The sequence below is a fragment of the Paralichthys olivaceus genome, chromosome 8 (assembly GCF_024713975.1).
Source record: "Paralichthys olivaceus isolate ysfri-2021 chromosome 8, ASM2471397v2, whole genome shotgun sequence".
Taxonomy (NCBI): domain Eukaryota; kingdom Metazoa; phylum Chordata; class Actinopteri; order Pleuronectiformes; family Paralichthyidae; genus Paralichthys; species Paralichthys olivaceus.
In genome coordinates this window covers 8,406,533-8,421,185 of record NC_091100.1, presented here as the reverse complement: position 1 = coordinate 8,421,185, position 14,653 = coordinate 8,406,533, and the positions used below count along the sequence as shown (strand labels likewise).

At 42.2% G+C, this 14,653-nt stretch overlaps 1 protein-coding gene across 4 annotated transcripts in view; it reads left to right on the top strand.

Moving 5' to 3' along the window:
• The window catches only part of sh3gl2a (SH3 domain containing GRB2 like 2a, endophilin A1), a 30,808-nt gene continuing 16,155 nt past the window's right edge, over window positions 1-14,653 (top strand). For 2 of the 4 annotated variants that reach the window (XM_020101357.2, XM_069530595.1), the window contains exon 1: window positions 1-217. In XM_020101357.2, coding sequence (XP_019956916.1) covers window positions 173-217 — 45 coding nt within the window. In that variant the 5' untranslated portion in view covers window positions 1-172. The remainder of the gene's footprint in view (window positions 218-14,653) is intronic. The other 2 variants (XM_020101358.2, XM_069530596.1) reach the window with 1 other exon arrangement.

Below are 14,653 nucleotides of genomic sequence, written 5' to 3'. Positions count from 1 at the left end.
GTCAGCCCCTTTCTCACAGGAGATCCCTCTGCTGAGCACCACAGTGTAGACAGGGCTCATATCTGCTGCAGGAGCATCGCCTCTAACAATTAGCACCGAGATTCTCCTCATTGCACTCCTGCAATTTAATTTATAACACTCCCACAGCTAGAGCCACCGTCTCTCCTCCACCATGTCTGTAGCGGGGCTGAAGAAGCAATTCCACAAAGCCACTCAGGTAAGGGGGGAGGGGATGGAGGAGTCTACCTCATAGCACATCTTCGTACTGGGGTGATTTAGAGGAGGGGGTTTGATTCAGCTTCTGACTGCTTATACATGAATGCATCCTGCTGCAGCTGCTCTCGTGTGTTGTCCCACCTCCTCTGGTTCAGATGCAGGCTGCAGCCCTGGAGCTGAAACCTGCTCCATTGTAAAGACCCGCGTGCTGCAGCAATGCACCAATGCAGTAATTTATTACTCGCGTACTCTGCAGCCTCCGTGTCGATCCTCGCGTGGTTATTTGGTGCATAATCGATGTTTGAGTCGATGTCGTGTCTGTGGGAGGCAGATGGCTCGACGGTGTGGTGTTGGTGGGGATGCCGGGGGACGGTCGGCTCCCCCTCGGTACCCTTCAGATGACATTCCCCGCAGAGGAACAGCATCCGAGCTGCGGATCTCGCTGCAGGAAAACACGTTTCAGACGAGTGATTCTGTTTTACCGACCGCGGTAGGAGCTCCACCGCGCACCGTGTTATGCAATCGTTAAGTTCGCCTTGGCGGAAATCCGTTCCTGGAGCAGCAGAGGCACGCCATGACCCCAGCGTCCTCTAAACGCACGTAACGCCCACTGATGATTTTAAACATGTCCCCACTCTAAAGCTGAGTCATCTGCTTAATGTCACATGTGAAACCAGTGATGGTGAATATTTTCAGCTCCATGTTGATTTGGCTGCAGCTTGGAACTCATCCCTAAATCTCAGTATCTTCCTTATGTCATTCCCCAGATATCAGACATGTTATCGGTCATTTAATTTGGAGCCAATCACAGCAGGGGCCACAGATCACCAGTGTTCCATGGGACCTTCATGGTTAAAGGCCTGTGTGAACAGATCATGTCCCTGCTGCTCGCCATTAACTCCAGGCCTTTGAGTGGCTTTTATTTCCGGTGTTGGCTGAGAGCTCCAGCCATGTGAGGGAGGCTGTTGGTTTCTAGGGGTGACTCACAGGGACACTGACAATCAGCTTCAAGACTCACACAGCAGGACACCTAGAGCCATGGCTGACTCACACACACATGCTCTTATATGTCCCCCACTTCCCTTTACTCCAGTTCACCCTGTTTGCCTTCGTCACAGCTCCCAGTTTGCACCACTCCTCATCTCTGTGTGTAATTGACAGAGATCAGGGGAGAGTACTGACTTAACTGTAACACTAATAATGTCTGCTGAAGGTCAGTGTCTGTACATGTTCGACCAGAATAACTGAGATTAAGGCGGCAGTTTGCAAGGACAGGAGCACATTCCAACATTCTGGGATCAAATATGGTGATAATAGAGTCAACTCATGCTGCCATTAGCTGTTTAGATCATTGTTAATGCCATATGGACATTTGAGACACTGACGATTAAATCACTACATGACAAAGACTAGTTCAATTTAAAAAAGACTACTGACATCCCCGTCGTCAACACTTCTCATTTTTAATCAGGAGCTCATTTGACCAGATTGGAAGAGGACAGCAGCTCACACGGGGCTGCACAGATTGTGTTAATTCTGTGTGATGAATCTATTGTCTCCCATTAGCTGAGGCCTCTGTCTTCCTGCAGATGTTTATCTACTGCCACAAATGTGTGTGTGTGAGAGAGAGAGGTATGGGGGGTGCATATCAGTATCTGTATCTGTAATTATGCATACAGTTATGTGACTCTCACTGTGGAGGAGGTGTGGTTGAGTGTGTAAAACACGCATCTGAATTTGTAGAATTCTTCTACACAGCCCTGTCGTCATTAATCAGTTTTATTCCCAATGCTATTAAGTCGGCTCTAGGCTCAGAAAGCTGTCTCTGTGGTCTCCTGCTGTCTGTTCCTCAACATTAACCCCCCCGAGCACACAACTATACACCCCCAACTCTCACACACACACACACACACACACACAAAATGTCTTCTTCCCCAGACTCCCAGTAGCAGAAGGCTCCCCTCAATCCCTCTACCACAACTCTGTAATCCAGGCCCAGACTTGCGTAAAGGTAGTGACCCAGCAATCTGGCTACTTGCGCACACACACACACACACACATTTTCAAACGCTACTGTAGGAAGACCCCCTTCACAACACATGAAGAGAGTTCAGGAGATTAAAGGGCTGAAACCAGGGATTAATAAGAATTGGATCGTGATTTGGCAGAATGAGTATCTGCATTGATGGCACAAGAAGTCAGATTGCTGGCTCTTCTCTCATAGTCACGACTTAGCGCAGCAGGGAGGGGGCGACTTGGATGAAATCAGAGCTGCGATAATGAGTTAATCAATCACAAAGCAGATTGACAGAAAATTAAGCAGCAATTATTTTTTGAGAACGATTTAAATCGTGTTTTTTCAAGGAAGTCGAGCTCAAAATGTTTTGCTTACAGCTTCTGCAGTGTGAGGATTTCCTCTGTTTGTCTAGTGTTGCAAATCGAATACTCTCATGTTACAGACAAAACGTCGTCAGATATGATGTTTCACTATGTTAACAGGGAGTTAATGTAATCAGATTTGTTTAGCGGCATCTATATATTTAATTGTATTGTGTGTTTTGTTGGAAAAAAATATTGAGAAATACTTAATTCTCACTGATTTTCAACATTATATGAATAGCTTGCAGGTATACACAGTTTTTTAAACCTACTAAGAAGGGGCGATTGACTCTTAGCAGAGGAGCCTTTCTGCTTTTTTCCCTGTGCGCCATGTTCTACATCGGAAACGCACCAAAAACTGAGAAGCTCCCTCACCTCGCTGTCAGACAAATTAGCACGCTCACCCTGGTGTCACATTTCCATCACTGCCGACCTGAGCCATAAAACCTGTGTCTACTGCTGAATCCATTCCCCCTGCAGAAAAGCCAGTTGTTTGTTGATGTTTTGACCAGTGGGAAATTTACTTTAGTATAGTCGTAAAGCAAAGCTGCTGAATGTTGACCCATATATTATGTTGCATGATGAATATTGTTATTATAATCGCTCCTCTAATGACAGAACAGAACATGGCTTCTTGGTCTTAATTCCTAAAATCAGGAAAGATATGTAGTTTGAATAAATTGAGCCACAATACCATCAAACTGGTTTATATGTAGATTGGAGCAGATGGGCCTCTGTGTCACTAGTTGCTAATTAGCCGTGCAGCTTAATCTGAAGTCAAGTGTACATCAGCTGCTGTGTGAGACAGAAAATCCTCATCGGGTGCACGGAAGCTTGCAGCATTTCTTCATTAAAATACTTTATGGACTCTTGTGAGAGGAATGGCTCATAAACGGCAGAATGCCAAATGGAGTTGCTGGGATTTTATGAGATTCTAACACACACGCACACACACACACACACACACACCACACACTCACACACACACTAAAGCATGGTCACACAACCTCAGTTTCACCTTCTCACATACATCACAGCAATTTATTTCACACAACCACACTTTTCCCTGACAGAAGACATCTCTCTCTCATCCAAGGACACCAGGGCTCAGAGTGGCGCATTAATAACGGTTGCCATTTTAAAAAGAAGGGATGAAGCATGAGGCATGAAGGGTAAAACCCAGCAGGTCCATTACTAATAGCTTTTTTTAGATGTATTTGTTCATTAGCCAAGAAATCCATCGCTCATCTCACCATGGACCTTGGTAATAAAGATATATAACTGGACATAATCTGTGTGAAGCATAGAACTAATCTATATTTAACATTTTTAAAGGTGACGTTTGCTTACTACGTCACAAGTCAACTTCACCTCAGAGTCAAATGAGTCATGCTTTGAGCAGATGCTTCTGACATGATGCCTCTGTGCCCATGGAGAGAGTCGAGTGTGAGTGGAGCTCTGCAGCTCATCCGGTGTGTGCATGTGAGCATGTTAATGTGAGGAGGATTTTTATTTGGGGCTTCAGAAGGAGAGTAAACTGCACAGCTCAGCACTCACCAGCTTGTTGTTTTTATTTTGATCATCCCCCATGTTTGAATAGCAGCTGTACATTTTCTAAGGCTGCAGAGTGCATGTTTTATCTGAATGGAGTAAGAATGTTCTGGCAGCAGCAGGGACACATGAGTGTGTTCATTAAATGGAAACTGCGGTAGAGACGAGAGGAGAGGAAAGATGATGGCATGGAAGCTGGAGAAAGTGTGGCAGAGTGAGGGAGAGACAGGAAACAGAGAGGTGTCTTTGGGGAGTTTGTGCTTCAGCTTTCCCAGATAAAATGACAGAAAGAGGCTGTTCCCTCGTATAAATGTAGAAACTGCTTCATTTTGTTCTTTCGTGACAGGTTTGAAGTCTAGTGCATTGGATTCCATCTTTAAAAAGAGATTATTATTTTTTATCCGTGTAGATTTAATGGTCCTACGTCCTGCATCACGACTGCTGCTTCAGATACTGAGGACAACCCAGTGCTCGCAAGCAGAGCAAATTACAACAAAACTGTGCGAGAGAGTTTTCATCTACTATGTGTACTTTTGAGTATTATGTGTTAAATTTAGTCAGTTACCATGTTGTCGGCTGGGATCTAGACTGCAGATCAAAATTTCAGGCATATATGCAGTGTTTTAACTATAATGTGTCATACTGAGATATTCATTATAAAACCTCATCACAGGGATGTATTTTGGATGGTATTTCTATATGTTTTTATATTTTATTCAAGCTATACCTCTTTGAGAGTCTCCTACAGGTGCATGTGTTCATGCGGTGCCGTCCTCCACGGCTTTATTATTACACCACTGGCAGTCAAACTAACACACCCACAATCAGGACGGGACAATTTCGTTCATCAACACTACACCTGGTATTCTGGTACTTTGGTTTGGGAATTTTTACAAACTAATTTTTCCCAGCGTTTTACACACACACAGAAGCAGCGTGAGCAAAAGAGCTCAAAGTGGAGCGCAGACGATCCAAGTTCCAGCAGCAAAATATCTGAGAGCAGGAGCAAATTTTGAGCTCAGAGAAATCAATAAGTCCTGCTGCTAAAGTAAAAGACCAATATCATTTTATTTCTCTCTGTGATTATAACTCAATAATGAATAATTATTTTACTTACAGCACAAATTGAACACAACCTGTGAAACCTTTTCAGTGAGAACACGAGAATATCTGCTGATAGACATTTTACACTTTAAGCAGCAACTTCACTTCTGCTTTCACATGTTTCTGAGAAAAGCTAGAAAAAACGCATTTTCATCACCTTCTAGGAAACATGTGTATGAGCAGCGTGAAGCTTCGTGTCCTTTGTGGTCTGAATGTAAACAGATACTGTCACGATACTGCAGCCATAGTCTGTGGATGTGTGTGACTGTTGTGTCTGGATACTATTACTACTGTTGTTGTACTATTACTGCTGTTCTTGTTGTAGAATCATGCAGCAATAATCAAGTCCGGTCAGAGTGTATTTCTTACAGTGGGTAGTGGAGCAGTAATCCTTTATTTTGTAGTCAGCCGTGGTTCTCCATGAGGTTTCCCTGTGTGTGTGCTGAATACTAATATCAGCTCTGCATGTCTTATCCCTGTATAGTCCACTGTCTTGTATGCAGCATTTTGATTAGTCCACCGAAAACCGTCTCATTCCAGGTTATAGTTTAAAGGCAAGTAATTAGGTACGTAGGAATTTATTCCTTGGTCCATTTAAGTTTACTTCTTTATTTATGTGTGTGCACACGCAGGCATTTCCAGCATTTCTTCCTATTGAAAAGGGGCATGCAGTGTGCAAGCGTGCATGTGAGTGGGCATCAGTGCAGATCCGTGCACGCCCGGGGACAGCAGCGGGGTCTTTTGGACGTGGCTGAAGCCTGAGGGGCTTTGGGGCAGCAGATTGTGAGTGGGTGACTCATTCAGCCTGGATCCTCGCTCGGCCTACTGCAGTGCAGCGTATAACAGATCCAGCTGGGAGATAACAGATGGGGCGGGAGGGACAAAAAAAAGAGTGGAGCAAGAAAAGCTCGATAAGAGAAGACAGGCGAGGGGGAGGAGGGGGAGACAGAGAGCAGCCGTGAGCAGGTACAGGGAGTGGCAGAGAGGGAGGGAGAACCCAGCGAAGAGACGCTGAGAGGAGCACGAGGACCGAATGAGCCGGGTGACAGTCCTGGTGATCTGCAGGGTTCTCATTTCTCCAGGAGAAATTTCTACCAAGCTTAATTTCATCCATTGATATTGTTGATTTTAAGCTAGGCTGTCTTTTTTTTTTAATAATTAGTATTTCTAGGTGTGGCTGCAACTACCAACTGTTTTATTTATCATGTGATCTGCCCTTTTATCATCTTAATTAATCCTTCTAAAAAATGCCATCAGAAGAATGTGGAAAAAGCCCCAATATTTCCCTGAACCTAAGAGCGCATCGTGTGCCACACTTCATCCTGACATTTGGCCTTCAATATAAATCGTGATGTACAGAATCGAGTATCACCTACAGACCTCATGTCTCTTCATGTCTCTCTATTTGAGACTGAAGATAAAAACACCATCGAAGTCGTCCCCTCACAATTAGATGTCCTTGTCCCTTGATCCAAGTATGGATCGGCAATGCAGCAAAAAGTGATGCTGCACTGGATGGAGTCCAGAGGGAGAGCACAAGCAGCAGTGTTCCTCCGATCCTTTTATCTGGATATATTTTCCTTCCTTCCCTCTGCCTCCATTACTCTTCACCTTACCTTATTATTTTCCTCGCCCCCTAAATAAACATTTGGACTCAACACAGTAGAGCCCTTTATTCAGAAATGTCTTCCATCAGGAGACGTTTCCCCAGCTGCTCCTCTGTCCTTCGCTTGGTCTTGGTAAACAGACATAAATTTTATTCCGCTCTGATGACAAGAGCAAACAGCAAAACTATCTCAGGTATTTGAAGCAGGGTCCTGACGGCTGCTCCCTTCCTGAGGTTTTCAAACAGTGAAACCTTTCACTGGTTCCCTGACTCTTCACTATATATTAAGGTAGTAGTGACAGTTTTCTGACTGGTGTTCGTCTAAAATGTCACCTCACTCATTTGATCTCATACAAATAGTATCACTCATTTCCCTGACAGGGTATAAATCCTCAGGAGAACTTTACAACAAGGAGTTTTTGTCTTGAGCAGGATATTAATGTGACTTCTGCCATCTCCAGATCTGAGGTGTGGCCAGAAATGATTCAGTGACAAGTCTGACATACTGTACGTCTCTATGAATCACGCACATTTATTTAAACCACTGAATGGAAAGAGGAAGAACTTTAAATACACATCTTTTTTGACAAGAGTGCACATGCAGAAGCCAGAGGGTTGAAATCCGGGCTGCACAGTTCTCAGCGCTCTGATGTCCGTTATATTCTGGAGGTTAATGAGAGAGAGAGAGAGAGAGAGAGAGACACAGCCTGTACCAGAGCTATTCTTAGCTTGTCCACTGGTTAGAAGCTATCGGCACATTTTGAATGTGTGCACTGGTGAGGTAAACTCATTCAACGTCGTCATTCAGAAAACATAAACCGTGAATGAACGATGTTCATATCTGTTTAAAGAAGAAAGTCGGAGGAGGAAAACGTTGGTGGGTCTATGGACGGTGATCTGTCGTCATTACATCGGTGCTTTCTTCTTTCTCCTCTTTTCTACACCCTTCTTTCTCATCCGTCCTCCCTCAGCATCAGTATTCAGGCCGTGGTTGATGTTTTATTCAGTATTAGTATATTATATATTCTGGGCATCAACCACTGCAGGGGAGACAGGCGATGGTTCGGGGCTGGAAAAGGGAAATTCTCTGAACGTGTGTTGAGCATTTAGAAAATGTTTTTCTTGATCAGATGTAATTAATGGAGAAAAAACCGGGCGGGTCCTTTTGTTTTCCTTTTTCAAAAAATACTGTATGCTTTTAAAAATGTCGTCCATTCATAGGATCAGGTTTTTGTATAGTATGATTCAGCAGTTAATATGATGCCATTCCTGCAGAGAGCAAAGCTATTTAATTTTAGACTTGGAAATAACTGGAACCATTGATAAGACCATGAAACCATCACACAGACTTATCTACTGCAGGGACGAGTCATCATTATCCAAATCTATTACCCAGCAGCCTGCAGTTCACTCTCTTCACAGCCCGTTCACTGTGTTGGTTATTGGCTCTGTTGATAGATTCAGGCCTGTGGATACAACCAAGAGCAATTCCATATTATTTACACATATGGATGTTTTTACTGCCCATGCGACCTTGTCTGTTGTATAGTGCATTAACTTAAAAGGGTATAAAGGTTAAACAAAGGCAGAAGCCTGCAGCTGGATGTGGTGTATCTTTGATATCAGTTCTGATGTAGTAACCGACCAATCCATTCATGGGGCGTGACATGTTGTCAGCATGATATTGTTTATTATGTGGTTTATTTGTAAAAAGATGATGTCGTAGAATCATTGTTAATTATTTCTGAGAATTAGTCTTTTACTTTTACATTGGAATCATGTCTCTATCACTCACTGATATATTGTGGAATGGATTTGCCCGGCGTTCAAGTTCACCAGAGGATGAATCGTAATGATGTTAGAGACCCCCTGACTTTCTCTATAGCGCCACCAGCAGGTTACTATGTTTGGTTTTTGAATGAAATGATTTGGATTATGGATGAATTGTAATTATATTTAGTTAATGTCCCCATTGAGGTGAATTTTAACACCCCCTCCAGATCATTCTAGTATTTGTCGGATATACTGTATGTAGGTAGTTTTCTGTGTAATCCAGCGAAGAATAAAGAAATCAGCGTGGGTGAAGAGCATCTTAAGATGGACACCGCCTGGAAAACACAAACAAGGTTGGCCCAAGACAAAATGGTGGCGAACCTGTGCTGGCCGAGCTGAGAGACATGGGTCTGACACGGGGAGAAGCTGAGGACAGGACCAGATGGAGGCAGATGGTCGATGCCCCTCAAGGACCAAGTAACTATGGATGAAAAGTCAGTGGGGTAACGTGGGACTAATGTAATTGTAAAGGTATGTGGTCGCCAGTCAGTCTGGACCAAAGTGGTGAGGCAGAATAGTCGTCCATTGATCCACTCTACAAGAATGGCTTAAAATAGTAACACACAGTGATGCAGTACGACGTGCATACTGTGATAAAGACTCCTTCGCTCTAAGGAGAGATGCCATTTGGGTCCGAAAAGTTCGGAGGAGAGAGGTTGGAGAGAGGGGGAGCAGAGAGCAGGAAAAGATGAGAGCAGGAAGTAATAGAGTTTAAGTGGAGAGAAGCGGAGGATGCTGGAACAAAAGGGGAGTGCAGGCAGTGCTTTCAGGCAGCTGTAGCATCAGTCTGATGGTGAAGGGCCAGTAATGAGAGGAAGGAGGGGACAGGATGTGCTTCATTGTGTTTACACGTCTGCTAAAACGGTGGGTCTCCAGTCGTCTTTAGGGCGGACAGCGTGCATGAAAAATAAAACAACAAAAACACGTCATGTGATCTCAGCCACGGACACCCACAGTGAAGTCCCTCGCCCCGAGCACATGGCGTCCTCCCCGCCAACTGCAGAGCCGAGACTGAATGGCTTGTCGGGGATTATACTCAGATTAATCAGAGCACAGTGACTTTGCATTATATTGGAGTGTGTGTGCCTGCATGTGTTTGTGTGTGTGTGTGTGTCAGAATGAGAGCGCTGCAGCAGTAATCTGTGAAACGTGCCACATGTGCAGGACCAAACCGCCAAATGGACCTTGGGATGGGGTTAGAGGTTTTATGACTCTTCTTTGCTGTTTTTATCGGAGTAGTATTTTTATTTGAGTTCATCTGGGCATGTATCTGCTGAAATGTCATTTTCAGATTGTCCCACTACTTTTAATTTAGATCTTTTCCTCCAGTGAAAAAACATAATTTAAAGAGAAAAACAGTGTAAAAGCTCTGTGTTGGTATAATTGACCAAATATACTTAAATTGTATGATAAATAGAAATTCATTATTACTAAACACATTAGTACATCTATGTGTTATAATTGTACTAATATTAACTTATCAATAGTTAATTAATTCAATCGTGCTGCTGCTTTGTGTAAACAAGCTTCTCACCGTCTCCTCGACTTGCATTCACAGTATGCGGCTGAGTGGTAAACAGTCATTTCTGCTGAACACACGTGATGTGACACACACCACCCACACACTGGAGCAGACGCCTTCAATCAAATGTAAATGAAGGATACCTCTGTAATTAGCAGGAGGTGTAGAAGTTCATGTAGGTGTGTTTAGTTTGACAGACGTATGAGCAGGTGTTTACAGGAGAAGAGAAGAAGTAAGAAGATCTCAGGAGAATATCAGTCTTATTAGAATTCATTCGATTTTTGTTTTGCTTCGAAGTGAATGTGTGTGTCTGTAAAAAATACATGAAGTAAAAAATACATGTTAAATACTGTACTAATGTACCATGAATGTTTAAAGCTACAGTGAAGGTGAAATTATTCATCAGATTTGTTTGTTTCCTTTAATTACCCTCAATTAGCATGCTAACATAGTATACCAACATCATGTGTAGTATCTCAGTACATGAACACTGACAATATAGTCAATAAAACACGACACTGTTTGTTTATGTATTTAGTCCTGCAGCTACTTTCATTATTGACCAAATGTTCTTGTTAAATCAAATATTCACTCAATTAAACGTCACAATAGCGACAAATGCTCAATCAAATAGTAACATAATCCTAAAAGGTCCAAGACCCAAAAGTACTTAACTTACATTTGAATATCAAATACAAAGTGATGCATGAAGTCATCTTGAGGTTTCAGCTCTAAAAGTACGTGTAACAGCTGGAACTCGTCCTGTGGATCTCCACCAAGTGGACGAACAGATTATGAAGGACAATATAATATATAGACTCATATTGGTCATTTTATCAGAGATAACGTCAGAGGAGAAGTGGTTCATTGTTTAATTTGACAAAAACTCTGCATTATAAACTTTGTATTATAAAACGCTCTGTGGTGGGTGTGAGATAGCACCTTATTTATTTAGGGAAATAAAAGAGAGCTTTCAAAATTCCTCTGCACACGTGTCTCCTCTCTTAAATGTAAGGGTGGAGCGGTCTTCGTCGATATTCTGGGTGTCATTACATCTGTGGTGTGTCCGTCCCCTTCTGTCGTGACCTTGTTCATGGAACAGGAAATCTAATCAAACCTGCAGCCTGCTGTTGAATGGGAAATAGTCAATATCAGACATAGAGCTTGTTGGTCTGCTGAGGCTTTTCAATTTTCTCCTCTTTTAACGGGGTCACAGCAGCCACCGGATGTATTAATGTTATCGTTTATTTTGGGCGGGACCGCTGCAGTTTGATTGAAAGTCTGTGCTCGTGTTCGGAGGATAAGTTTGCTTTTTTTGCCATTTTATTGATCTTGGTCTTAATGTGCAGCTGCTTGTTTCTCCCAGGATCCATCAGTGTGCTGTCGCTGCTCGATGCTTTAGCTTGAAGTTTAAAAGCACAAGATATTCATCTTCATCAGAGATGGTGTTTGGTGTTTCCTGCTCGCTCACTGAACGCAGCCTCAGTCTCTGCTCTCCTGGTCGATTATGACCAGATCTCGTTTCCTCTGATGAGCTGTCACAGTCCCTCTGACACACTGTCCTCTGTCTGCATCACATTTGTTCCCCTGCTTTTGCTGCAGGTCACTCACAAAGTATATAACACATCTCTTTTCTAATGTGTCCAGTATTTATTTCACATTGCATTATATAATATGGACCCTTTATGTTTGTTGTACCCACACACGACCTTGCACTGAAATAAAATGGGAAATTGTACATAAGAAAATAAGAGAGAAATAAGAAAACCACATTTTTGCTTTAAACTTTTATGCATTTTGATTATACAGTTAACAGTATGTACTAACCTACTCATATATAGTATTATTGTGCTGAGTTGTTTTCTCAGTTAAAGGTTCAGTGTGTAGAATTTTGTGATATCTAGTGTTGAAGGTGCATGTTGCAGCTGAACGCCCCTCACCTCACCCTCTCCTTCCAAACATGAAAAAGAAACTGTGGTAAACTTCAGTTGTCATAAAAACTCAAAAGGTGTTTAGTTTGTTCAGTCTGGACTAAAGTAAAAAACATGGCGGCCTCCGTAGAGAGGACCCCCTCCATGTAAATATAAAGTATTTAAATATAAAGGGCTTTTTCTGGGGTAAAGAAAACTACAATTCATACAATTTAGATGATATGAATTAGTGGAAACATCATGAGGATTATTCTACATTAAATTTCTGTAGTTCCCTTTCACCTCAGTCTTACACACTGGACCTTTAACTGTTCATCACAGATTCCTGATTTACAACATTTTCATATTGACTTGTTTTGTCAGACCGTCAACGTTTACCAGCTTTCCACCAGTTGGATAAAGATTATTTTCTCAAATAACAGTTGTTCTCCGCTTCTGTTGTTTCATATTATGATTGGGCTCTATTATTGATAACGGTCGTGCATTTTTGCATTGAAGGCTTTAAATCATTACCTGCGTGAACCCTCAGGTCAAACATCACTGTCTCTCCTCTGTTTGAATGCGTGTGTGTTTGTGATTGCACGTGTACTTGGGTGAGTGTGAACAGTTTGTGTAAAAGGTCAAACTCTGCCTCAGAAGGAGAACCCAGTGAGGGTCTTTCCTGCGAGGAAACACATGCCAGTGTCTCCTCTGAGCCTCCCTCTCTGTTTCCCTCGCGAAATGATGAAAATAAAAAAAAACACGGGGGTTTTCACACGAGTCAGGACAGCAGACGGTTCATAAAATGGCTGCTGGATTTCTGGATTCAGTGTGTATGAAAACCTTAATGCTGAGCCGACTGACTGGTGACGAACTGCAACCCTCCTGAGACCCTCACTGTATTATGCATGGCCCTGTGCTATGTGCTTCGTGTGTGTGGATGTCGCAGAACATTATGTTTAATGTGCGGACTGTGTCGCTGCACTCTTGGCTACAGCAATAACACATTTCCAGAGATTGAATTGACCAGATTGAATTTTGTTCTAAATTAACTGGACAATTAAGATGATAATACTGAGCAACCACAGAATAAATCAGATGTCTCACATTTCAATTACGTGCAGGAAAAACAGTGGAGCCCTCGACAGGCCTCAAAGCTCAGTCATTATCTCTGAGAGACGTGTGTGTGTGTGTGTGTGTGTGTGTGTGTGTGTGTGTGTGTGTGTGTGTTTGATTGAATGGTGAGTCACTGAGGATGAAGTATCATTAATTATAAAAAAAACATTGCTTTAGGGTCACGTTCTTTTCTCTAATCTGTTAGTGATGAATGAAAATTAGACACTTTGTATCTGATGATGCTGATTTTAAAATGTTATAAGCTGAATATGGTAACAGATGATCGTCATTATCTTGAAAAGCTTTCAGTTTGATGACAGAACAAGTCAAGTATTCAGTCCCTCCTCTCGTCCTTTACATGTAAAAAGAAAACAGCTTTTTTAGGCCTTTAAAGTATTATTCTTTACTTCTTTATGCTGATTTATGTTCAACCACATTGTAATATGATGCGTCAGAGATGCTATTCATAGTCTCTCCTCCTCAACGTTGATAGTGCTGCACATAAACACAAAAGTTGTACGACAACTTCAGCAAACCTTCAAACCCTGATTACTTTCTCAAATGTGCACAGTGTGAGATTGGTGAGAATGTTGGTTCGTCATTTTTGAAAAGTAACAGATATGGTGGAATTCAGACATCCCCTCCTAAAGCTATTCAACAAGCACTTGAAATGAAAGCCAACTGATTTTCAGGATATCCCTGTAAAAGTTCTACTCATAATATCAAACTCAGTAGACTTCAAACTCTCAAATGAATCCCATTCTTATTCTTATTCCATTATTATCTGAAAATCAGGGGTCGGCTGCCAGCTCTGGTAAAATCTCCCTGAAAGTTGAATGTTTGCTGCACCTCTGACCGCACACAACGGTGATGTCACAGTGTGCAGTCGAACACAAGGTGGCAAGATGAGAAAAATATTTTCTGTTGATTTGCTCCATAGATTGAGAAAAAATTTACTGGTCTGCAATTTGTAAAAATAATATATTAAATCTAACAAAAAGTACAATTTCTATTAAGTTCACATACAACAGTCTCTGATGTGGAGGTGGTTAGACAGGATGTTGAGATGGAGGGAGGATGGATGTCGTTAATGAAAGGACAAAAATAGACTGAGGTTAACTGGAGAACAAATGAGCCAGAAAAACACTGAGTGGTGAGAAAACGATTGCGAGAAGGAAATAAAAGAGAAAATTGAACACGGAGTCTTTCGCACCTTCCTGTGGTTTCCAGGCAGAACTGTGGGAGGTCTGGCAGAAGAACACTGAGCGTACTTATCACCAGAAATTTAATTTAATGATGAAGCTATTTTAGCACAATAGAGGATATATTATACTTCCACTGGGTGAAGGATTATTTCTTTTCTTACACTTCCATACGGGAGTGTACTGTGAGTCTCATTATATAATTCATGTGACT